Raw genomic sequence first — 27674 nt, forward strand, 5'->3', positions numbered from 1 at the left:
GTTGCTTTTTCTAGAGCGTCAAAAAATTCCTCCACTTCTACTTTAGTAGAACCTTCTGTGGGACCATAGGCAGAAATAAGTCTCATTGTCCAGTTCCCCATTCTCATATTTGCCCACATTACTCTACTTGAGACTGACTGCCATTCAAGAAGATTAGCCTCGTATTTTGTGTTGAATACTATGGCTACTCCTTCTGTTGCTTGATTGTCATTGCCTGAATATAACATTTTGTATTTATTGCTTAGAAAGATCTCACCAGTTTTGGTCTTTTTTGTTTCAGTCACCCCTATTATGTCGATCTGGTACTTATCTAATTCCTCAGCTAGCTCCATTTCTTTGCCATTCAGGCTTCTTACGTTGATAGTACCGATCTTTAACTCTGGTGATGTTGAGTTGGGGTTTGTTTTCAGATTTGTTCCAGTAGCTGACTTTTCGCTGTTCGCCCTGGTTCCCTGGCGAAAACAACGGGGGCCTTGTTTAACAGGGCGACGCCCCAGCCGGCATGAAATTTTGTCATGTTGTACCGTCATTTATTTTGGTTTAACCAATAAGAATACAATTTGGTCGGCTAAATCCCAAATTGCCAGCCCATCCTCGTTCGTTCAGTATCAAAGAAGATACCCAACAGGGTGCACCACGAGAAGGTGAGGATTGGACATTAGGTCAGAAGTCCTGGTCGGTTCTCCGCATTCCTTTAAAGGCTATGTGGAGGTCTCCTCTCAGTTATACAGCTTTGACCCTTAAGCACACCATTTTTTTAAATTCAGTTTCAACCTCTGTTATTTAAAAAAAAATGGTGTGCTTAAGGGTCAAAGCTGTACAACCAGTAAACTAACGTAAGTAAAGCACAACCAATATAAAGCTTCTCTACTAATAAAGAAGCTTTATATTGAGTTCTTTATTAGTAGGTTGACGTCCGACTATTTTGAATTTAAGCTTTTTCTTTCTTTCTTTTAATTATTTTTACATTTAATCTCTAAAAATACACTGTATAATTAATTCAAAGCATAATGTCCATCACTGCCAACGTCCTATAAAACATACAACCTGGGTGCTTTTTTTTAAACCTTCACTGAATGTTTTAAATAACATGTAGTTCATTGCTACTACACAAATTACGCTTCCTGTTCGTTTAAAGCAATGTGTTTGTGTGTGTTACTAGTGCACACTGTAGGTATTTCTTTCTTTAGCCAACTAGTAAAACCAATTCAGTTTCAACCTCTGTTATTTATAAAGTACGCTATATTGAGTTCTTTATTAGTAGGTTGACGTCCGACTATTTTGAATTTAAGCTTTTCTTTTTTTCTTTTAATTAATCGTATACATTACAATTTTTTTTTTTTAATGCACCGGCCTTATGAAACTACCCAACTAGAGCAAAGAGAAATGCTTACCCAAAATCATCATCCATTGATTTGAAAAAAAACTTGTAGTTCGGCCTATTGAGCACATTTTTAAAATCAGCTAAAGTTACATGATCTGGCGAAATAGGAAGTTTTACTAAATAAGGCGTGTCTTCATCATCGATATGATATATGATTTTGGTTTCCTCCATATCCCCAAGTGTTTCACCTGACAATTCACACCACGAGTGGCAGCAATTGATTTATTCTAAGCCAGACTCGATTCTTGTAAAGTTATACATTACAGGCCACGAATCGCTCACTTCTTTCATAGGTACTACATCCAGGTGCCGTGAATGTAAATCAGATAGAAATTAAATCCCAATGTAGCTTAAAAACAAACTCTACACTGTCAAAATGGCGACAATGCAAAGAGATTTTTATCGAGTGGTAAAGCCAGTTTGTAATTCTGTCAACTCATAGTACACACCTTGATACCTAATTACAGCTTACATAAAAGACTTTTAATAACACTTAACAAAGGCGAAACTTTATGTAAAATGGCACAACCAAATATTTAAACGACTGCTTAAAACAGACACAAATTCTTGACTTAGAACATTCACATCGTAACGAACAACTCCATTAAAACTACAGCAGAAGCGACAACACTCAAGAGAATATTTATTATTTTCTCCGTATTCCCTGCCGATTACCTAAGGTTGAATTAGCGCTGATGTAGAAAGTAAGAGGAAGAATGATTATGGAAGGATAACTTTAATCAATGCTGATGGTAGGACGGTGATCACTTTGCAAGGGCATATCATCCAAGTGGAGATTCTGCAGCGCTGATGTAATAAGAATTGAGGTAGATGAACAGGAAGTGCTCAACATTGAAAAATACCAATGTGAACACAGCAGTGGGACTGGATGGCATGTCAATCTGTGTACTATGCAAATGTGCAAGAGAACTGGCAGTTGCTGTTTAATCTAAGTCTCAGCATTGGCAAGATTCCAAGGGAGTGGAAAGAGAGTAAAATAGTTCCATTACATAAAGGTAGCCCCAAGATGTAAATTACAGCCCAATTAATATCTCAAGAGTGGTGGTTAAAGTACTAAAAATAAAAATTGGCTAAAGGTAAAATACAGGAATGGTTCAATAGGAATATGATACCATACAGGGGAAGCATGGTTTTGTAGAGTAACAGCAGTATGATGAAGGAAATGATTACACCATGATATATCTGGACTTTGCAAAGACATTTGACAGAATACCACATGGAAAAGTATTACATAAGTTGAAGCAAATGGGAATAGATATGACCTAGTGGCATGGACTGTAGGGGGGGGGGGCTGACAGATAGACAGTAACAGTTGATAGTAACAGGTAGTTGACAGACAGACAGTTGATAGTAACTGATGGAGTGCCTCAGGGCTCTATACTAGGACTACTACTCTTTAATTTGTATACTAATGATCGAATGATTTAAAGAGAGATGTTGTCAATTTAATGTTGCAAAAATGTAAGTTTACACATTTCAAGTTGAAAAGGTTACATACTGTGTATTACATTGATGAGGATTGCAGGAAACTGATGAGGCTAAAGACTTGCAGATAATGGTGGACGGAGAGTTGAAATTCAGAGGGTATACTGCAAAAGTTGGCAAAATAGCTTAAAGTATTACTTGGATGTTGAAAAACACATTAACTAGTAGAGAGAGAGAGAGAGAGGGAGGGAGGATTATCTCTCTCTTTATAAGGATATGATGTAGTCACATCTTAATTGCTATGCACAGATTTGGTCAGCTGAGTTTCTTGGAGATCAGGAGGTGGTGGAGAGGACTCAAAGACAAGTGACCAAGCTAGTGATAAGTGTCTGTGAAATGCTCTCTCTATAAGAATAGATTGAATTTGTGTGGCCTGTGAAGTTCGGCTCATAGGTGGGAAAGAGAGGAGATCATAAAAACTTATGAGTTATTAAAAGGGCTCTATATGACTGACACAAAAGAAAATTTTCAATACATGATGAACAGAGAGAGAGAGAGAGAGAGAGAGAGAGAGAGATAGGGATCATCCCCGAGAGTTATGTAAGAGTGTGCAGATCGTATTTTTTGCTTGAAAAGTGGTGAACGAGTGGAATGGATTGCCAAAATTAGTTGTAGGTACCCTGATAGTGAATGAGTTTAAATTCTTTAAATTTCTTTCTTTTAAGGTTACATAGTGCTCAGCATTCATAGTGAAGAATTTATGGAGACCTGAGTTTCTTGGAGATCAGTATTGAGGTCATCTGTAAATTGTTAACAAACATCTAAATGTTTGTTAACAATTTACCTTAGCCTAACCTCTGGTGTAAGGAAAAAAAAATACACAGAGAGAGAGAGAGAGCCTCTGTAGCTCAGTCAATATGGATGAAGCCCTTTGGTCAGAAAGACCAGGGTTCAATTCCCGTCAGTGGCGCGAGGAACCTTTATCTGGTCTCTTTCAACCAAAGGTGAGTTAGCCGGTCTCATACAGAAGCATTTTTTTTTTTTTTCACCCAGAAAACTCAGATTTTTTCTCCCCCAAAACAGGCAAACTAGCCCCTGAACACACATCTACAGACATAGGGCTAACTACCTTATCCTAGGGATACGGTTGTCGTTAAATGAATAGAAAAATCCTCGACATCACAAGGGGAAAAGAGGAAAGAAAGGAATAATAATAATAAGATATAATATATACATATATATATATATACAGGTATCCCTTGCTTAATGCAGTTTTACTTAATGCGGGATTTGATTAACGTGCCGAGAAATTAATTGCGGCAATCCCTTGATATACGCGGCAAGAGTTTTGATTAACGCGCCTTTAACCCTGCGGAGCTCGCAGCTGATCTGACAGATACATGCAAAATGTTTAATATAAATATTCTTACACAATTCAGTGTATAGCTTGGAGGTCATGAGTAGCTGTGCATTCATATGTTACGAGTGATATTCCGCACTGTTTTTTGCTGTCGGTTTGGTTTAACATATGTTATATAAAGATTTGTGATATTTGACAGTAAACTGTATCCGAGAGATACCACGACCTCCGATGTCAGTATAGTATGGTTTAGTTGTGTTTTTTTTATTTTTTGTTCAATAATTTCTAGATTGTAACTGAAAATAAATAAACTATCATCACCTACTGAAATAGAGAGCCAAAGGCTTATTTATCATACATGTCCTCTAGGAGATGTGCTTAACATTATGAAAAATACTAAGGAAAGTGATCGGGAGCTTACTCCACCTTTACTACGATTTGCCCATAAGGGTGCTTATGCCTGCATCTGCCGAAACTTTTATAGTTTCTATATATTTGGCATAAAACTCTTGTAGTTTCTATATTCGGCTATGAAATAATGTTGAACTCGATATCCACTTAATTTTTACCATCACGTATTATATTTGCAGTGTTTTTTCTTTATGTTTTACTGCTTGTTTGCCAAGTTCTGGAGGGTCATTTTGCTTGTTATCGTAGAATTTATGCTGATAAGAAAAAAAATAAAACTGTTCAAACTATTCTTGATAACTTCTTTTGATAAAAAAATTACAGTAAATAATGTAGGTACAAGTATATATTAAACATTTACTTTGCATTCATTTTTTATCTTTCCTAAAAGAGTAGCATCATCATCATCAAATTCCTGCCATGTACCCTCAAGGGGTGTACAGGATATGATAGTACTACATGAAAAAAATTACATCATTACTAACTTCCTATTTACAATTTTCCTCCAAATCAGTCTGTTACTTGTCAAGACTCCAACATTATCAGATCTTATATTTCTATCGTCTAAGGCACTTTGTACCGTATCAATCCACCTATATCTTGGTCTTCCACTGGGTCGTTTTGCTGCCAACCTGGCAGAGAACACTTGTTTTGCTAATCTTTCCTCGCCCATTCTGTTTAAGTGACCATACCACCTGAGATTAGCTCTGCTAACACATTCCTGGATGCTGACAATGTCAAGTTCTTTCCTAATATCCTCGTTTTTAATATGATATTGCCATTGATGCCATCTGTTCACGCCTATAATCTTTCTCAGGACTCTCATATCTGCAGTCTCTAGTCTTTGGTCACGTGTTTTACTTCTGACCCAGCTCTCATATCCATAAGTTAAAACTGGATTGAACACTGTCTTGTATACAGCTAATTTAGTGTTCCGACTAATTTCCCTCTTATTCCATATGAATTTATTCAATTGACTTCCCACCATACCAGCTTTGCTGATTCTGTTGTCTATTTCTATATTTAATTTACCATCTTCAGTAAAAATCGTGCTTAAGTAGCTGAAATGTTTTACTTGTTCCACAGGTTCTCCATTCACAACACAATTGACATTTTCAATGATTTTGCCTATTTTCATTGTCTTTGTCTTTTTATTGCTGACCTTCATACCATGTCTATTACAACAGCTATTCAATTTAGTCAGAGAATCTTGCAGCCTTGTAGCGGATTTATTTAGAAGTATAACATCATCCGCAAGCAAAAAGCTGACATTAACAACTCCAATTTTGATATCATGTTTAATACCACTTTCCTTCATAATGTGATCCATATAGATAATGAATAACAGAGAGGATAATGTACATCCTTGACTCACACCAGATTTAACATTAAACCATCTTCCTGTACTTCCTTCAATTCTAACTGCTGACTTACAACTCAAATAAAGGCTAAGTATTGCTTGATATAATGCCCCATTGACACCATATAACTGCAGCATATTGAATAGCTTCTCTCTTGGCACCTTGTCATATGCCTTTTCCAAATCGACAAAACTTAACTAGATCTTTGTTATATTCCCATTCTTTCTCGACTATTTGTCGTAAAGTGAAGATCTGATCCTGACAGCCTCTATTTATCCTGAATCCAACTTGTTCTTCACCAAGCTTTTCTTCCACAATTCTTCTCAACCGTTTCTCAAGTATACTTGCATAGATCTTGCCAGGTACACTCAGTAGGGAAATACCTCTGTAATTCTCACATTCAGTTTTATTTCCCTTTTTATATATGGGTACTATGAGAGCTCTACTCCAATCATTGGGAATTCGTTCCTCTGTCCAGGCTTTCTGAACTATGCAGTGCAGCCACTGTAAGACTCTTATACCACCATACTTCAGCATTTCTGATCGAATATCATCTACTCCTGCTGCCTTTCCACATTTCAAGCCTTTGATGGCTTTTTCTACTTCAAGTATGGATATGTATTCTTGACTGCATGCCTGGTCAGTGTTTTTTACCACTGTGCTATCATCATTGCTTGTTTCATTTAGCAGTTTTTCAAAGTAATTACTCCATACATCAAGGATATCTTTTTCTCCCGTTTTCATGTCACCTTTATCATCTCTAACTCCTTTTACAGCACTCTTTCCTCCATTCCTAAGCTTCTTCAACAACCTCCAGAATATTTTGCCACCTTCTTGATATTTATTTTCTATATTCTTGCCAAAGTCCTCCCATGACTTTTGTTTAGCTAGTTTTACACAGTGTTTAGCATTCTTGCATTTGTCTCTATATTCTCTAAGAGCACAAGCTGACTTATTTGACAGGAACTTTTGATATGCTTTCTTCTTTTCCTTCACTGCCTCTTTAACTTCCTGTGTCCACCATGGAGTTCTGATTTTTTAATCCTTGCAGACAACCTCACCACATGCCTCTCTGGCAAAATCAATCAATATTTTCTTCAGAGTTTGCCACTGAATCTCCAAGGTTTGATTGCTGTTCCCAAACTCTTTCATTTTTTCTTCAATAATCTTTGTGTATTTTAGTCTATAGTTCACATCTGAGAGCTGCTCAACTTTTATTCACTTTAAAACTTTCTTTTTGTTATTCTTTTCAATATGAAATTCAATTTTATCCTGCTCAAGACTAAATAGTGATCACTTCCAATTTCAAATACTCTGTACACTCTGGTGTCGTGTACCAGGGTTAAAACATCACTATCAACAATAACATAGTCAATGAGACTTTTCTTATTCCTAGCCTCTTCTCTAAATGTGAATTTGTGCACATTTTTTATGTTGGAACATGGTGTTAGTAATAACCAGTCCATGTCCTGAGCAGAAATCCAACAGACATTTGTCATTATTATTAGCTTTGCTCTTTTCTCCAAATTTTCCCAAAATATTTTTGTATGCCTCACAATCATTTCCTACTCCGCTATTTAGATCCCAACAAGGACCACCTTTTCCTTTTTCATTGTGTCAGTTGCTTTTTCTAAAGCCTCAAAATCCTCCACTTCTACCTTAGTAGAACTTTCTGTGGGACCATAGGCACAAATAAGTCTAATTGTCATGTTCCACTTTCTCATATTTGCCCACTTTACTCTACTTGAGACTGACTGCCATTCAAGAAAATTAGCCTCGTATTTTGTGTTGAATACTATGGCTACTCCTTCTTTTCCTTGATTGTCATTGCCTGAATATAACATTTTGTATTTATTGCTCAGAAAGATCTCACCAGTTTTAGTCTTTTTTGTTTCAGTCACCCCTATTATGTCGATCTGGTACTTATCTAATTCCTCAGCTAGCTGAGGAATTAGATAAGTACCAACGTAAGAAGCCTGAATGGCATTTCTTTGCCATTCAGGCTTCTTACGTTGATAGTACTGATCTTTAACCCTGGTGATGTTGAGTTGGGGTTTGTTTTCAGATTTGTTCCAGTAGCTGACTTTTTGCTATTTGCTCTGGTTCCCTGGCGAAAACAACGGGGACCTTGTTTAACCGGGCAACGCCCCAGGTGGCATGAAATTTTGTCATGTTGTACCATCATTTTTTATTTTGGTTTAACCAATAAGAATACTATTTGGTCAGCTAAATCCCAAATTGCCAGCCCATCCTCGTTCGTTCAGTATCCAATACCCAACAGGGTGCACCACGAGAAGGTGAGGATTGGACATTAGGTCAGAAGCCCTGGTCGGTTCTCAGCATTCCTTTAAAGGCTATGTGGAGGTCTCCTCTCAGTTATATAGCTTTGACCCTTAAGCACCCTAAAGCACTCTTAAGAGTACCATACAAAGCAAATTATTAATACAGCAATCGATCATGGACAAATTGTAATTTTTACTATTGATTATTAGATTTGATTAACGCGGTAACATCGAGGGATACCTGTGTGTGTGTTTATATATATATATACACACACACACACACACACATAATAATAATAATAATAATAATAATAATAATAATAAAAAATAGAAGTACATTAAACAATTTCTAAAGTCCTCTTGTATTAAGATTTATTCAAACAAAAGCGTTATCCAAAACTGAAAGAATCATAAAATCAATGTTTTGTTTACCACAGTATCCTTTTTACTTCAAGCACAAAATAGTTAACAAAGTAATCTTTGAGAATTTCTTTTCAAATCCATTTTTTTCTGTGATTTTCAAATTAATGGAAGTGTTTATGCATTTTTTTTTTTAATATAGAAACAAACTAAATTCTTGTTACATTTATATTACCATCAAAAGTAGAGTAATCCAGTCTTTTCATGATCGAAATCCAGATGCTTTAAGATAGATATTCTTGATAACTTCATTTCCATAACATGCTCGCTTCATCTATTAATTTGTTTAAGACTGTTTTTGCTCTCCTCAACTATTTTCTTAAATTTGGCAGGATATTTTTCAACATCAGTGTTAGCAGCTTCACCTGAAATCTTAATGTGTTTAAAACCATTGAGTAAGGCTTGAAAAGGTATATGCTTCTTTATAAAGGAACAGCTTCTATCCATGTTGCTAAATGTCTTGCCATTGTTATTCGAATGTCACTTCTCATATTTTGTTAATTTCATTTAAGAGTGTTCACTTATGTAAAATATAACTTTCTGACATGAGATGAATGCTAAAGTTAGTCATAGGGTTTTTGATAGTCTGGTCTCTGATGAGAACCAAACCGTTCAAAAGAGCTGTCAGGCCAGTGAAACCTAAACACACTAATAAAAAGCAAATAAATGGGCTCATGGACTGAGTTCATGTCTTTTAAGTAGTACAAACCAAAGGCAACTCCCATGCTGAATTTATATTCTTGTAAGCTTGGGAAAATTTTTAATCTAGCCATGAGATCTAAATGGATTTATAATATCCTCTACATAGTCACTTCAGAATGTTTTTCTGACTTCTTATCATGCAATATCATCAAATTTCTTAAGCATGGCTTGTGCCATGCTTAAGAATTTTGTCAATTTTGTAAGCAGTTAATTCAAGAATATTAAGAAAGTCTGCAATGTCAATCATCCTGTCACCACATTATTTATGATCAATAATAACATCTAATTAAAAATTGACTTTCTCCAATCCCACTTTCCCAACAGCGAAATTATCCTCCTAGGAGATTTTAATGTCCACAACACTAGCTGGCTTTCCTCTTCCAGTTGTACAGATCTTGCAGGCAGAGACGCTGAAACATTTGCCATCACTAACGACTTATACAACTTGTTCAGATGCCAACCAGAATACCAGCTAACCCAAACCACTCCCCAAACACCCTAGATCTCTTTCTCACCAATGACCCCTCCAAATACACAGTGAAAGTAGTGAGCCTCCTGGACAATTCCGACCACAATCTAGTGCTCATCTCCTCCCCCATGCAACAACACTCCCATACAGGATTAGGTTGGCATTATAATAGTGCCAAGTGGGACAGCCTCTGCAATTTCTATGCCACATTCCCATGGTTGGACTATTGCTTCCAGCCTTCCAACCCAAACATACGCACCGAACTTATTACCAAAGTAATCACCGGCATGGAAACATACATTCCACACAGTACTCTGAACTGCCATTCCCTAACGAAACCATAGTTCTCCCAAAGATGTGCCAAGGCTGTACAGATGAAACACCTAACATATCATAATTGGCTGAAATCAAGAACCTCATCCTCCTTTAGAGCTTATATCGAAGTCTGAAATAGATGCAAAAAAAAAAAAAAAAAAAAAGAATGCTTCCAAACAGAGTTAAAAAGAGAAAAAAGTAGGAAACTAGCAGCCTGCCCAAACGGCAGCTGAGCCTTTTGGTCTCTTGTCGAAGCAATTGGCTGTAACTTTTGCCCAACTATTCCTGCCCTTATCATACCCAGATGGCTCTATTGCATCATCACCCACAGAAAAAGCCAATCTTTTGGCTTCACACTTTGGTTCCAATGCAAGCATAACTGACGACGGTAAATGTCTCCCAACCATTCCACACATCCAACATACAATGCCCCTATATCCTTTTGTCAGAATGAGATTAGAAAAATACTGTCCAAATTAGACACAAAAAAGTCTCCTGGCCCTAGTGACATTTCCCCAATTGTCCTGAAAGTTTGCGCACCAGAACTGACTCCTATCCTATGTCGCCTATATATGCTCTCCTACTCTACTGGAATCTATCTCAAAAACTGGAAATTGGCCTATATTTAGCCGATTCCCAAGAGGGGTGAAAAGTCACTGCCATTCAACTACATCCCTATCTCGTTTACCTCGTCCTGTCAAAAGTAATGAAAAAAATCATCAATTCCCAACTCCTACACTACCTTGAAGATACCCACCATAAACGATCGCCAGTATGGATTCTGTCGCTGCCGATTAAGAGGAGAACTGTTCACATATGTCACCCATCTCTGGACAAATGCAATGGAGAAGTTTGGCAAATCTCAAGTGGTTGCACTTCATATCTCCAAAGCCTTTGACAGGGTCTGGCACAAAGGCTTACTAAGCGAACTACCATCATTCGGTCCGACCCACCATCTCACACAGTGTGATGGTGGATGGCTCCCTATCCTCTCACCATTCAATTAATGCCAGGGTTCCACAAGGTTCTGTCCTCTCACCAACCCTCTTCCTACTATATATATTAATGACCTACTTCAGCTTACCTCCAACAAAATACACAGTTTTGTAGATGACAGCACATTGCGCAAAATACACGGTTTTGCAGATGACAGCACATTGCACTCCTCCCTTTCTTTTGATAAACCTTACTCCACACAACTCATCACAACCTACAGATCAGCAACCACCACTGCCCATAATTCAGAGTTCCAAGTCATCCTACAATGGGGGTTCGGATAACCTCATCAATTTCAATGCTAATAAAACCTAGTTCTGTACTATTTCCCATAAAAAAGAAAACTATTTTTTCCCAGTATCCTTTTTGACGATACCCAAATTTCCAGACAGTTTGAGATCTCTCTTCTTGGAATTACCCTCACATCAAACCTCTCCTGGCATAAACATATCACAACCATTGCATCCTCAGCTTCAAAAAATTTAGGATTTCTGTTTCGCTCAAGACGTTACTTCACCCTTGAACAGCTGTTAACATTATACAAATCACAAATCTGCCCAGCCATTGAATACTGCTCCCACATATGGGGCAGAGCTCCTAAAAACTCTCTCAAAATGCTTGACTCAATACAGAGGAGAGCCATTAGACTTATTAATTTCTTACCAACCCCCCCCCCCCCCAACTTTCGCACGGATGTATGGTTTCTGCAGGATGTATATTCTATGAATATTTCCATGGGAAGTGCTCATCTGAAATAACATTAATAATTCCTCCACTCAGTACTAAGTTCGTTGGAACACATGCAGCTGCTGCTCAACATCCCTTCACAGTACACCTAGAAACAAACAGAACTAGTTTCCTTTCCTCTTCCTTCATCCCTGCAACTACTGCTGTACTGTGGAACAGTCTCCCACCTGCTGTGTTTCTCAAGGAATACAATTTACAGTCATTTAAATCAAATGTAAACCAGTTCCTCCTTTCCCAACCCACTACTCATACACGGTACTAATGTACTATAGGTTGATCAACCAACCTCTTGTGCATGGGCACAACATAAAAAACTCATAGTTATATCAGAGTTACATAACAACAATACAAAATGATAGAATAATTGATAAGAAAGACAACTCGTATTTTAAGTGTGGTAATGTGTGCATTTGGTTAAGGTTATTCACACTTCACTATTTTACAAAAATGCAGTGAGTATGAATAACTTTTATTTATGAGGCTGGTTTAGTTTTGAGCATGTTAAAAAATGTCTGCAAATGTATAAAGCATCAGTGCAGAGAATCAAGTAATAAAACATCAGATAACAAAGCACCTGTACTTAAATGCAATGTGTAATATTCATATTGTTTTTTATAGTAACATCAATGACTAACACCTAATATTCTGTTTTATGTGTATGGCCTGGTGAGCAGAGTGGATAGTATCTTCATTTTCCAACCTGCTGTGGGTTTGAATCTCATCATAACACAGATACTTGGAGGTAGGTAATTTTTTTTTATTGTTCAATGTGAGACCATGAATCTGCTGACTGGAGACTAGAAGTGGCGTGAATATCTGGTGTCTACAGCAAAGGAAAACGGATTACCTAATCCATAGTTTACTGGCAATACGGGATGATAGGCTTCTAACCTTTCATGTATGGGAAAAGTAGTACAAAGGATTCATATTAAAAAGGAGTCTGAAATTACAATGCTAGAAGGGGGAGAATACCAGAGTATGCAAAAAAATTTTAGTAATAATTTCTTTAATCATTAGCAAATGCATTAGCAGAACTACAGGCAGGTTTACAAATAGGAGACTCCTGGAAACGAGGGATGAGGGGAAGGGATTAGGAAGACTGATATGAAGAAAGGGATTTAAAAATTATTTCATATTATTTATCTGTTGTTATATGATAATAAAAATCTGCTAAAAAAAGATGGTGATAAATGGGTGCACCCCCCCCCCCATTTTTAAGGAGAGTGGGAGAAGTAAGCAGATCAATGGAGCCTTAGATACGTCACTAAAACGGTGAATTACAAAAATACCCACATACTGAGCAGCCTAGTAATAAATCTAGTTTTTAAACTTGCAAGCTGTGTTATACTGTATTGAAATTACCTCATAAGATGGGGAAAATAAAGTTTATTAACAAACTAAGTTACACTAGCATCATAAGAGTTATACTGAGCAAGGTAAACAATGTAGCACTTTTTAAATCCCATAAATTCACATTTAAAGTGAATTATGGTGAATTAAGTGGATAATATCTCCAATCTCACAACAGGCTGTTGGTAAAAATCCTGCTGTGACACAAGTGTTTGTGAATGTCTTTAAATGACAGATGATCATCTAGTATGAGACCACCACTGCTTAGTGAAGGGCTGAAATGGCATGAAACAGGCTTAGATTATCTAGGTCCTAGTCCACACACAGTACTAATGTAATAATTTGCAACCTTTCATGGATGGAATGGGCATTTAAAAAAATGCAATAAACAGAATTAATTCGGAGAAAGAAACTTCCTTAAAGATGCTTTATAAGAGAAATTTAAAAAAAAAAATTACATTTACATACCTTCAGGATCTGACCATAAGAGATCACACATTGGACCATCATGTGGAACTTCTTGTTTTCTATCTATTGTCCTAATTTGATCTAAAGTCTGGATGGATGGAGACAAACCACCATGCACACAGAAAATCTAATAAAAGAATTCTGCATTAAAGTGATTACAAAATAGTTTATCAACCAATAAATAAATAATATTAACATGTTTAAATAACTTCATTTAAAATAAAATCAAGCATGACTACTTCTGATACTTTTAGGTTAAATTGTCCCCTTCCAAAAAAAGTCGAAGCAGATCAAATAACATGTGCATTACTTAAAATGAAAGTAATCACAAGTTTTTATGCCATGTGCGGAAATTATTCTGATATCGAAACTTTTCTTGCAATGTTTTTCATTGTAACAGCCACTCCATTTATGGACAAAATTTGATGTCATCACCAAATCCAACACTATCAACACCGTAAGTCCTTTATATCTCGCGTCTTTCAGCTAGAAAGTGTTACACTTTAAAGAAATAATTAAATCACATACAGCAAACTCTCTATGTTTATTAATCTACATAGTGCAATTAGCAATGGTAGCCACACAGCTAACTAAACTGCAATGAGGACCTTTGTTTTTAAAATTTTATTTGATGGAGAGATATGAAACATTTACAAAGTGAATTTAATTATTCAATAATGAACAATTTCAAACAAAGATATAATAAGTAGAGTCAATATGCAACTGATAATCCACCGAATACAATTTAATGTGAAAATACTTTTCTTATATTTTGTATACTTAAAAAGATAGAATTAAGTATAACATCAAGAATTTTCAATTATACAAAAATTAAAATCATACAAAGAAAACTTTCAATTATTTCATTTTATTTTATTTATATATTTTTAAATACTGATATCATGCACATGAGGTTGAAGAACCTATAAGCACATCAGAACTATGTGCAAGGTGCAGATGAGGATTGAGAAAGAGGAAGTTCATTGACATTTTTTTGAAGAGAAGCAGATTATGTTGTTTGAGAATATTTTGTGAGGAGGGCTGTTCCAGAGGATAGAGGTAGATGGAATAAAAGATGAAGCAGAGAAGTAGGTCTGGTGTGTTTCAGTTGCAATGAAAAGGGATGCTGAGCAGTTGCTGCTCTTATTTAACAAGTCCAACAGAAAATGGAGGAATGATGGTTAAGAGTTCAGTGGGTCATGGAAGTACCTATAGAACAGACAGCTTAAAACTGCATCTGTGAGACAGAAGTTGAATGGAAAAGAATGGCTAGTTTTTTTTTTTTAAATGCTGAGGAAGCTAATGATGTGATTATGCCAGGATAAGCTGGTGGTAAATGTTAGTCCAAGCAGACAGATCTGATCCTGCTTAATTTGTGTATTACCTGAGAGTAAAGGGTAAATAAGATCCCTTTTCCAAGAGAAAAAGCAGGAGTGCATTTTGGTGACACTGAAAGAGACTAGATTGCATGGTTTGTCAAATGAGTTGGATGAATGGAGAGTAACCAGTTCTCCCTCTAGACACACCATGGAAATCACCTTTCCTCCAACCACTCATTTGGCACTACAAATCCTACAAAGCACAGCTTTGCTGATGAAGGATTAGTTATGATTGAGAGGTAATTTATATATAAGAAAAAGAAGGTATATGATAATGAGACCTAAGGGTCTTGTGCACTGGGATAAAGCTGAAAGAGAGGAGTCAACTACCAACCTGCAATGAATGACCAGATAGAAATCTGGTTACTGTCGTGTCCCTTTTTCATTAATTACTTTGTTAATTATGCTCTCTACGTTATGTTCGCCCTATGATGTCACGTGGTATTGTCTAAGTACAAAGGAATTGCCTCAGGGTTGAGCCAGATCCAACTGCAACAAAGCTTCTGAGGTTCTTCTTCTCTTAAGGTCTTAAGACATTTATTTGTTAATGCTGTGCCACTTAGTACAATTAGTTTAAAGGAGGAAATCTTAAACAAGAAGAGGATACTCAGATATACCTCAATGACTAACAACTTTGCAATTGTAACCCTAAATTCAGTACTTAAATCTCTCGCCTAAGTTCGTATATTTAACAAGTGGTGCGTCGGATAGTGCATACAGACAACTGAATTAGAAGAAGCAAAAGGTTTATTCAAAATACTAACATTTATACAGTGCATGGAAATTTGGTAAAATTCAATTCAATACTACAAAATATTGTGCAAATATTATCAGCAAATGTGAGCGTTAAGTACGTAATTCAGATAGGATTGACAATTGTGCTGCTCCAAACTATATCACAACATAAATTCTTCAAATTTCTCTCTAATAAAATCTAGTTAACATGCATTAGCTCCTTATAGACACACATCCTTAGTTTAACACTCTTAAATTTACACTCATTTCCTTTCACAGTTTATAATATGCTACAGTCCTATTCTATCTATGTTTAAGTCCTCAGATCTTAAATTACATATCATTCATTCACATTAATTAACAAGAAAATTTCACGATACCATTTTACAGTGGGTTCCTGTGCTTGCACCTTTCTTTATTCATCTCTGGATCCTCGAAATGATTTCTTCTTGCTGGGGAAAGTATCTGGGATTTCTCGATCATGTATAGGCCTACTTGTTTCCAGTAGGTCATGCCCCTTTTTCATAGAGATAGTTGGGGTAAAGTAACTCCTTCGATGTGAAGCATTCTACATAGACTCTGAGCTTTTACGCAGACTACCTTGTCTTTTCCGGAATGATGTTATTCTCCTTGGGTTTGTGATACATAACCTTTCCTATAGATACGTAGCACTTTCCGTTCTCTTCTGCCGGGAATCAGGGCAGAGATTCCCCTCCTGTTCTGGAACCGTACCTCCACTCGCGAAGTCCACACACACCAAAGAAAAAAACTAAAAGGCCTCGTGTGTGTGCGTGTGGGGGGGTCCTAACCGTTTTATCACCTCACCCTATCGACACCTTCCGTAACCTTCTTCCTCTTCTCCCGACGCACAAACAGCGCTCAACGTGGTGTCTTTTGGTGGCGGTTTTCTTTCTTTTTTTTTTTGCTTATTCATCGTGTGCCGTGTGCACACGATATGCTTGCAGCAATTTCTTTTAATGCAATTTTCTTTTATAGGGTCATTGCTTGTTAAATTATGAAGGAATAAATTCTCTTAAGAACTTTATTAATCACAATTTAACACTACCCAATTATATAAGATCACAGGCAGACCAAAGGATGGCAACTCACTTAGCAGGCCTCAATGCCAGATGTGATCAAAGGCTCTAAAAATGTCAAGAGTGCCAATATATGTTTTTCCAAACCTTTCCACAGCACATGTCCAGCAGTGGGCAATGTAGGCTAAGAGGTCAGTGTGCACCTTGATGAGTAACTGGTGAACCTCTAGGTAGTGGAGAAGACTGATATGATGGTGATGGTCAGTAATCTAATGAGAGACTTCTGTCCCCTGTTTTGGAACAGACTGGATATATGATTATTTCCAAGTGTTGAGATAAGTACTATCTATAAAAGATTGTAGAGATGATACAGGACAGATGTTAACATGGGAGAGCACAGAGTTTGAGTACAATTGGAGAGATGTCATTAGGAGCAGAAGACTTTTTAGTGTCCAAGTTGTTTAGTACTCTTCTGATGTCAATTTTGCCATAAAAACCACAAGGCATACATACAGTGCTCAGATTTTTGGTATGGTGGGAGGCAAAATGCCTTGGTCCTTTATGCAGGAGTTGGAGGAAAGGAGCAATGCCAGAAGGTCAGTATCTTTGGGTGCTGTAAGTATGAGTGCCAACTAGAAGAGAGAGGTGGAAGTGCAGGTGAGAAGAAATTGCATTTGATGGCAAGGGATCAGAAAACATAACTTCCATTTGGAATGAGGCAAGTTTCTGTTGTTGGCCTTAATGAAGTTGGATTTGCTAATGACTTTTGCATTTACTGCATGTATCCCAGTCTCAAACTTAGCACAGGCTAAGTTTGAGACTGGGATACTTGATGCATACCACTGGTATGCATCAAGTATCCCAGTAAGGTGAATTTTTTTTCTTAAAATACTTTGCTACACTTTCTGTTGGACTACAGAGTGGAAAGTAGCTGAGAATTTTAGAGAGAATGAGGAATGAAGGCCTTCACATATCAATGGGGATAATTTTTCTGACTCAATTGGAGCAGGTATTTGGGTTCAGAGCAGAAGCAACAGTCAGACCATGGAAAGGAAGAGGAGAAATTTCAGAGACTGCTCCACTTTGTTCCTTTGTAGTGCCAAAAAACATGAAGATGGAAGTGACTGGAGGAAAGGCATTCTGTAGGAGACTTGATTCTGATCTGAATTACCAAGAGGAGAAGTAATCTCCATGAGGTATCTGGAGGGAAAACTAGTTAAAATTAAAATGAGACAAGAGTACTGGGAAAAAAAATAGCAAAAATTTTGCTTCCCGTTCAACTTGGTCAGTGGTGTTGGAAAAGGAGAGCCAGTTGAAGTTGTGGTTAAGGTCCTCATGCAAACTTTGTTTAGTTGTTTGTTTGTTTTGGTGTTTTATGTTGGATGTACGAAGAGATCATAATGTAACAAGTCGATATTTAAAATAGCAAGAAACAAGTTTTTCTGAACAAAAATAAAAGCAGTTTGATATATAAAAAGTGTATAATGGTAAAATTACAAGTATAGTCATACATTTAAAACAATAAAGCATTATTAAATAATGTGTATTAACATGCTGTAAAATTTTTTTTAAAAAATTGATTACATGTATCCAATAAAATCTGTAAGAGTATAAGACTCATATGCTGGCCTAGTTAGCTGAATAGTCAGCATACTTGCTCTCCCACCAACAGTCAGCGCACAAGTTTGAATTCCAACTTGGACGTGGATGTTCGTGAATGTCTTTAGGTGAGAGATGATTTTCATTGCTCAATATGAGACCACCTCACTTAATGGAGGCCTGAAGTGGTTTTAAAAAAAAAAAATTCCATAGAGGGCCCTAAAGTAGGATTTCCAGATTATATAATATATGAAAGGATTTCAACCTTTCGTGGGTGGGATTCACATGAACAAAACAAAAACCACATAGATTGCTAAAATCAATAAAAAATGGCTAAGCTCATTCAAATAATGATGCAAGCATGTCATCACTGCTCGATAAGTAAAAGCATGTAAGATGATTATGACCTATGTGGAACAGAGCACAAAAAACTTCTTTGTAGTCCCTGCATAGACTAGACTGCCATAATCTAATTTCAGGCTTAATCTAGTAGAATTCATTGTTTCGAATATTAATCAGCATGATTAGTGTAAGGGAGGGGGAGGCAAATGACGGCATCTTAAGAAATGAGCTGACCTAGCTATGTTTGCAGCTTCTTTTCCCTGAATCCCAAGCATGGCTTGGGATTTAATAGGTGTAAACGTCAAGCTGAATCCTCTATCTGATAAATAAATAAATAAATGTATCTGAGAGAGTACTGGGTGTGAGGTTATATGCCAAACTTCTTGGTGCCTACAGAGAACTTAGTGCATCGGAATACATAATGTACCTATAGTAATGTGTCAGTTTTATGTAATTTAATGTAAGCTCCATAGCATGCAGCTCTGAAGTATAGTTTTTACATTCTAGCAGGATATGATTTGATATTATGCTGTCTCAGAAGACAGATGCAGAATCAACTACAGATTAATTTTGAACTACCCATATAAAACAGGCATAAAATCAGAATATTCTGCTCTATGAGTTAATAAGAGCTAATGATATACAGAGGGAGGGGTGAAATGGCTCACAAAAAAGATAAGCTGCATGAAGGAATGCAGCCATATCAAGGTGGTAGTGTGTTCAGTGGCATTTGTGAAATTTACAATGTCAAGAGCTTGTATGAATTTTTTACATACAGTACAAAGGGCATATGGCACTCTGATATGTTGTACAGGTTTTCTTAATGCAGACAAAAAATTCTTGTCATGGGTGATGGTCTGGGAGGAACTTTATTTTAATTATATATTGCAAATATAGCTGCTGACATTGGAAAAACAAAGATGGTTCATTTGTTTCAGTGTACAGACTAGGAATTGTTGGAATGCTCCAGTTGCCTGATATAGATAGGGATCAACTACTGAAAAGTAATATCCCAAGCAAATTAATAGACTTTGAACCTATAGTCGAGTCCTGCTTGGATTCATGCATGATAAACATGGAAGAACAAAGAAATGGAGTGAACCCCAGGAGATAGAAGGCAAGATACAAAGGATATAAATTCAATGTTCTCTCAGGCACTTATTTTGAAGATGACATTTGTGGGATAGTAATGGTATTTTTTTTTTTATCAAATATGAGTCTCAAGCTTAAGAACTTTGTTAAAAGTGAGATTTGTTTTGTCCTAGGCTTACACCTGGGAAGAGTGAAGAAAACTGCAGCAGAAGTGAACACAAACTATCAAAGATTAAAGTTGTATAAGGCCTTTCAGTATGCTGAGCTTCCAAGCTGTTTCATATACTTTTTTCCACATCAAAGCAAACTGATACCAGGTGCTTAATGTTTGTTGAATGATGTTTTTGAAAGCCTGACTGTCTTGGAAAAAAAAGTCTTTACTCTCCAGACACCATAAAATATAATTTTTTCCAAGATCTTGAAGACAGCTAGTCAAAGCAATGATATAACTGCCATTTGCAGGAATCTGGAAATTCATGTTCACAGAAAATTCTGTAGAAAAAAAAAAGTAGAGCAAGTAATCAATCCATGATAAATGTTTAATGATCCTCTATAGATGGCACATAATCATACAGCAGTTAGCTGACATTGAAGCACAGCAGCTTTCAGTTTATCTTGATGTTTTTGAACTTTATTCTGTATAAAATTCAGAGAAATAAGAAGATGCTGCCAATATTTTTTCTCCCTGATAGTATCTTCAATTGCTCCTGGATGAGCAATATCACATCAACTATTTCAGGATCTGTGTTTCATTTTCTGAAAGTAAGATCTTGGAAAAGAATCCCAGATCTATTTGGTGATGGGTGAATCTGATGACAGAAGATATGAAATGGATCCACAAGACATTTTGGTTGTAAGGGCAGATGTGTTTTTGTACTCAAGTGCAACTGTGTGGGGTGGTAGAAGAACCCCCCCCCTCTTGCAAAAGATACCCCAAGCTTTTGTTTTGAACTTTCTGGACTTTCTCCTCCATGGTTTGGAGAAAGGTGGAATTGACTTAATGTTCTGGGTATTGTGGTTGTGGCAGCTAATATTATATGTGCTCTGTTGTTGGGGGGGGGGGTGAACTGATGCAGAATCGAATTCTGCAAAGGATGCTATTCTAGTCAGTTTGACCTAATTTCCATCATGATATCCATGATAGAGTACATAGCTGCCCATGCAAGAGAACAAATATCATGGTTAAAATGGTTGTTGCCATAGATGTTACTTTTTATTTCCCACGTAAACATTAGGAATGAGAATGGCGAACAAATGTTAAGACCACAATGAATGTTAGGGTAAACAATTGGAAGGTGTTACTTCTAGTGTTTAGTTTAAGGTGTTACTTTTAGTGTTTAGTTTAAGATGTTACTTCTGGTGCTTAAAATTTAGACAGGAAATATTATTGTTGTTGACAGATGGTATCTGCAACATGTGATCATTAAGGTCATCCTATTGCAGCATAGTGTAAGAAAATTGAGAGGCAAATGACAATTGCTTCATCCCCTATCTTCTCTTTAGAAATGACAGATATACTGTGATACAGGATCCTCACCAGGTGGCTTTTGGCTCTTGCATACAGAAAAGCACACTGGCTTATTTCTGTAAGACAGCCCCGATACCATCAATGTTTTGTGGGCAATCTGTAATAATTCCATTGTAAGAAATTGTTAATTATGCATGTTTGGTGGATCCATCTTGAATTTCCTCTTTTTAGGAGAAAAGTTCAAGATGCCAACAAATTCATCTCCATCCAGGATACTGGGTATTTTAATAGTTTGACTTTCTTAAGGGTCAAAGCTGTATAACTGAGAGGAGACCTCCACATAGCCTTTAAAGGAATGCGGAGAACCGACCAGGGCTTCTGACCTAATGTCCAATCCTCACCTTCTCGTGGTGCACCCTGTTGGGTATCTACTTTGATACTGAACGAACGAGGATGGGCTGGCAATTTGGGATTTAGCCGACCAAATTGTATTCTTATTGGTTAAACCAAAATAAAAAATGATGGTACAACATGACAAAATTTCATGCCGGCTGGGGCGTCGCCCGGTTAAACAAGGCCCCCGTTGTTTTCGCCAGGGAACCAGGGCGAACAGCGAAAAGTCAGCTACTGGAACAAATCTGAAAACAAACCCCAACTCAACATCACCAGAGTTAAAGATCGGTACTATCAACATAAGAAGCCTGAATGGCAAAGAAATGGAGCTAGCTGAGGAATTAGATAAGTACCAGATCGACATAATAGGGGTGACTGAAACAAAAAAGACCAAAACTGGTGAGATCTTTCTGAGCAATAAATACAAAATGTTATATTCAGGCAATAACAATCAAGGAAAAGAAGGAGTAGCCATAGTATTCAACACAAAATACGAGGCTAATCTTCTTGAATGGCAGTCAGTCTCAAGTAGAGTAATGTGGGCAAATATGAGAATGGGGAACTGGACAATGACACTTATTTGTGCCTATGGTCCCACAGAAGGTTCTACTAAGGTAGAAGTGGAGGAATTTTTTGAGGCTTTAGAAAACGCAACTGACACAATGAAAAAGGAAAAGTTGGTCCTTGTTGGGGATCTAAATAGTAGAGTAGGAAATGATTGTGAGACATACAAAAATATTTTGGGAAAATTTGGAGAAAAGAGCAAAGCTAATAATAATGGCAAATATCTGTTGGATTTCTGCTCAGGACATGGACTGGTTATTGCTAACACCATGTTCCAACATAAAAATGTGCACAAATTCACATGGAGAGAAGAGGCTAGGAATAAGAAAAGTCTCATTGACTATGTTATTGTTGATAGTGATGTTTTCTCCCTGGTGCAGGACACCAGAGTGTACAGAGGATTTGAAATTGGAAGTGATCACTATTTAGTCTTGAGCAGGATAAAATTGAATTTCATATTGAAAAGAATAACATGTAAGAAAGTTTTAAAGCGAATAAAAGTTGAGCAGCTCTCAGATGTAAACTGTAGACTAAAATACAGAAATATTATTGAAAAGAAAATGAAAGAGTTTGAGAACAGGAATCAAACCTTGGAGATTCAGTGGCAAACTCTGAAGGAAACATTGATTGATTCTGCCAGAGAGGCATGTGGTGAGGTTGTGTGCAAAGATAAAAAAATCAGAACTCCCTGGTGGACACAGGAAGTTAAAGAGGCAGTGAAGGAAAAGAAGAAAGCATATCAAAAGTTCCTGGCAAATAAGTCAGCTTTTACTCTTACAGAATACAGAGACAAATGTAAGAAAGCTAAACAAGTGTGTAAAACTAGCTAAACAAAAGTCATGGGAGGACTTTGGCAAGAATATAGAAAATAAATATCAAGAAGGTGGCAAAATATTCTGGAGGTTGTTGAAGAAGCTTAGGAATGGAGGAAAGAGTGTTGTAAAAGGAATTAGAGATGATAAAGGTGAAATGAAAACAGGAGAAAAAGATATCCTTGAAGTATGGAGTAATTACTTTGAAAAACTGCTAAATGAAACAAGCAGTGATGACAGCACAGTGATAAAAAACACTGACCAGGCATGCAGTCAGGAATACATATCCATACTTGAAGTAGAAAAAGCCATCAAAGGCTTGAAATGTGGAAAGGCAGCAGGAGTAGATGATATTCGACCAGAAATGCTGAAGTATGGTGGTATAAGAGTCTTACAGTGGCTGCACTGCATAGTTCAGAAAGCCTGGACAGAGGGACAAATTCCTGATGATTGGAGTAGAGCTCTCATAGTACCCATATATAAAAAGGGAAATAAAACTGAATGTGAGAATTACAGAGGTATTTCCCTACTGAGTGTTCCTGACAAGATCTATGCAAGTATACTTGAGAAACGGTTGAGAAGAATTGTGGAAGAAAAGCTTGGTGAAGAACAAGCTGGATTCAGGCCAAATAGAGGCTGTCAGGATCAGATCTTCACTTTACGACAAATAGTCGAGAAAGCATGGGAATATAACAAAGATCTGTATTTAAGTTTTGTCGATTTGGAAAAGGCATATGACAAGTTGCCAAGAGAGAAGCTATTCAATACGCTGCAGTTATATGGTGCCAATGGGGCATTATATCAAGCAATACTTAGTCTTTATTTGAGTTGTGAGTCAGCAGTTAGAATTGAAGGAAGTACAGGAAGATGGTTTAATGTTAAATCTGGTGTGAGACAAGGATGTACATTATCCCCTCTGTTATTCATTATCTATATGGATCACATTATGAAGGAATGTGGTATTAAACCTGATATCAAAATTGGAGATGTTAATGTCAGCTCTTTGCTTTATGCGGATGATGTTATACTTCTAAATAAATCCGCTACAAGTCTGCAAGATTCTCTGACTAAATTGAATAGCTGTTGTAATAGATATGGTATGAAGGTCAGCAATAAAAAGACAAAGACAATGAAAATAGGCAGAATCATTGAAAATGTCAACTGTGTTGTGAATGGAGAACCTGTGGAACAAGTAAAACATTTCAGCTACTTAGGCACAATTTTTACTGAAGATGGTAAACTAAATATAGAAATAGACAACAGAATCAGCAAAGCTGGTATCGTGGGAAGTCAATTGAATAAATTCATATGGAATAAGAGGGAAATTAGTCGGAACACTAAATTAGCTGTATACAAGACTGTGTTCAAACCAATTTTAACTTATGGATCTGAGAGCTGGGTCAGAAGTAAAACACTTGACCAAAGACTAGAGACCACAGATATGAGAGTCCTGAGAAAGATTAGAGGCGTGAACAGATGGCATCAATGGCAATATCATATTAAAAATGAGGATATTAGGAAAGAACTTGACATTGTCAGCATCCAGGAATGCGTTAGCAGAGCTAATCTCAGATGGTATGGTCACTTAAATAGAATGGGAGAGGAAAGATTAGCAAAACAGGTGTTCTCTGCCAGGTTGGCAGGAAAACGACCCAGAGGAAGACCAAGATATAGGTGGATTGATACGGTACAAAGTGCCTTAGACGATAGAAATATAAGATCTGATAATGTTGGAGTCTTGACAAGTAACAGACTGATTTGGAGGAAAATTGTAGATAGGAAGTTAGTAATTATGTAATTTTTTCATGTAGTACTGTCATATCCTGTACACCCCTTGAGGGTACATGGCAGGAATTTGATGACGATGATGATGACTTTCTTCTATAAATACATAGGTATCCATTTTATCTATTAGCAGGTCTAGAGGTGTTTCCTTGTATTTTTGAGGTGAAAGTTCTTATTTTTCTTCCTAAAGGATTCTTGAATAGTGGTATAATTTTGGGTGTGTGTTTTGAGGTGTGAAGCCATATTCATTTTTTCCTCTTTGATACTCCCCCCCCCCTCCTGTAGTGAGAAGGAGAATTAAATCATAGCATTCTAGAATGATATAACCATGAGGGATATTCATATGTATTAATGCCCTTCAGATACCCCCACTTTTTTTATAGTTACCTTCTCAACCCATGAATGTATTATAGGTTGCAAATAATCTTTCATGGGTGAGAGCAACATAAAAAATACTAATCCTATTCTGGACAAATGAATTGATTAACTGAAAAAACACATCCTAGAAAATCATATATTCAATTGATTAAAGGTCACAGGTCTGGAATTGCCAAAATTTTCTACATTGATACAAAATTGATGCACAGAAGTATCTTTAAATTAAAATGTGTCTTTAAATAAAGTGCTGAAGTTTTCTATATCATCCCAATCTTCACTTCAACGATGCCCAAAATCTGGAAAATTGTTCTCAATAACTGTATTAGTTTCTAGAGATCCTAATAGTGCAATCTGGTTGGAAAGACCCAGGTTTGAATTCTGTCTATGATGTGAGGAACATTTATCAGGTGTTTTCAATCAAGTGGTGAGTTAGCCAGTCTCACACAAAGGTGTAAGAATTTTCTCTCCCAGAAAATTGTTTTTTTTTGTCCCTCAAAACAGGCAAACTGGCCAGAAGAACACATGCAATATTATTATTATTATTATGTAACACCTCTAGGGAGTCCAAAGACTCATCGAGAGAGGGCACCTACTCTACAATTCTCCGTCTCCACCAATCCCATCTACCGCCAATCACCATCACTATTTTCACAGACAATCACAAACATCCATGCCCATGGTGGGATTCGAACCCGCAGCCTTTTGGCCAGAGAGCAGGTAGGATAAGGATCAACGACCCTATTCTGCAGGATTTTCTTTCAAATGCCTGTACATTAAAGTGTGGGCCTACACATGAGTGTAAATCAGGCATAATGCAATAATTTATAACTTAGCACCTTCACAACTGCATATCCTTATCCTACCTACCGGAGAGCAGGTAGGATAAGGATCAACGACCCTATTCTGCAGGATTTTCTTTCAAATGCCTGTACATTAAAGTGTGGGCCTACACATGAGTGTAAATCAGGCATAATGCAATAATTTATAACTTAGCACCTTCACAACTGCATATAAAAAAGATAATCACTTTATAGTACGTAGTTTCAATTTCTCGTTACTTAAGTTTCCATTGTTCTTCTCTATACTGATGATGGTTTGTGATAAACAAACTGAAATATTTCCATTTTAATGGCTTAATTTATTAAATACTCTTTACCATGATTATTTGTTTATTCCATTTACAAATACTATTCTAAAGGAAATTCACTACAGCAGACTATCTACTATTATTGTGAGCCCAACTATTATTACTATCCTCAAGGTCTGCTACAGCAAAGAGCTAGTGATTTTCACTGCCTGTGTGAGATCATTACCTTGCTTATAGGATATTTGATAAGGTTAAGTTTGGTCTCCAAAGCAGGATTTCTAGATTATCTTACCCCAATCTCATTTTCTTAGTCTCTCTCTAAGCATAGGTGAGATTAACATTAAAGACAAGTCCTTAATAATAGCTTAGCATCTGTATCAAATTCTTTTATATACTGTTTAAGCATAGAGAAAATTGAACATGAATTATAGATTTTGGAAGCTGTTACAACCACCTGATCTATCAGTTGAAAGTTATGTATATGTTAGTAAAAGCAGGCCCTCCCCTAGCATATGCAGGTCCTGAGACAAGAGTACAAATGGAGATCCACATACTATGCATCTAAATATTTCAAAGTTATAAATCAAGCCAACAAACTGTTAAATCATGAAAGTTCTATCCTCCTATCTTGAAAAATATATACCTCTATATCTTCATAATGACAAAAATAGAAAAATATGTGTAAAGCTGCAGTTTCTATATGATTGAAAGTTGGCAAAATATCAAAGATGACTGAATTTAATTATTATTGCAGATGTCAGCAATGTTTGGATGAGTAATAAAATAAAGGCATATATAATTCATAAAATTTATTTTTCCACCAGATTGATTCTCAATATTTTGTTTTTCCCTCTTATTTAATAAATTTATTTTTTTGTGTTTGCAATATGCAGGCCCTCTAAAGTGAAGGGCAAGTGATCCTCTTGCAGGATCTAAAGGCAGCACTAAGTGAAAGCTTGTATGTCAATTGTAATGTTATAATACGAGGTGTGTTGGTAAGTTTTTAATAACTGGCTTAATAAAAATAAAAAAATAAATTGGGGAGAAGGGGAGAGGGATTAGAATCTCAAAAATTATTTATGATTAAATCTTATTTAATAATAATAATTAATAATAGCTTAGCATCTGTATCAAATTCTTTTATATACTGTTTAAGCATAGAGAAAATTGAACATGAGTTATAGATTTTGGAAGCTGTTACAACCACCTGATCTATCAGTTGAAAGTTATGTATATGTTAGTAAAAGCAGGCCCTCCCCTAGCATATGCAGATCCTGAGACAAGAGTACAAATGG

The 27674-nt window shown here is 36.6% G+C and overlaps 1 protein-coding gene across 3 annotated transcripts in view; it reads right to left on the reverse strand.

Annotated features, from left to right (window-relative positions):
* The window catches only part of Pp4-19C (protein phosphatase 19C), a 156269-nt gene that overhangs the window by 24601 nt on the left and 103994 nt on the right, over positions 1-27674 (reverse strand). For all 3 annotated transcript variants that reach the window (XM_090400674.1, XM_090400673.1, XM_090400675.1), the window contains one exon: positions 13709-13835. In XM_090400674.1, the coding sequence (XP_090256800.1) occupies positions 13709-13835 (127 nt within the window). The remainder of the gene's footprint in view (positions 1-13708; positions 13836-27674) is intronic.

This window comes from Typopeltis vanoorti, chromosome 11 (assembly GCF_054136105.1).
Source record: "Typopeltis vanoorti isolate ZY-2024b chromosome 11, IOZ_Tvanoo_1.0, whole genome shotgun sequence".
NCBI classification, from domain to species: domain Eukaryota; kingdom Metazoa; phylum Arthropoda; class Arachnida; order Uropygi; family Thelyphonidae; genus Typopeltis; species Typopeltis vanoorti.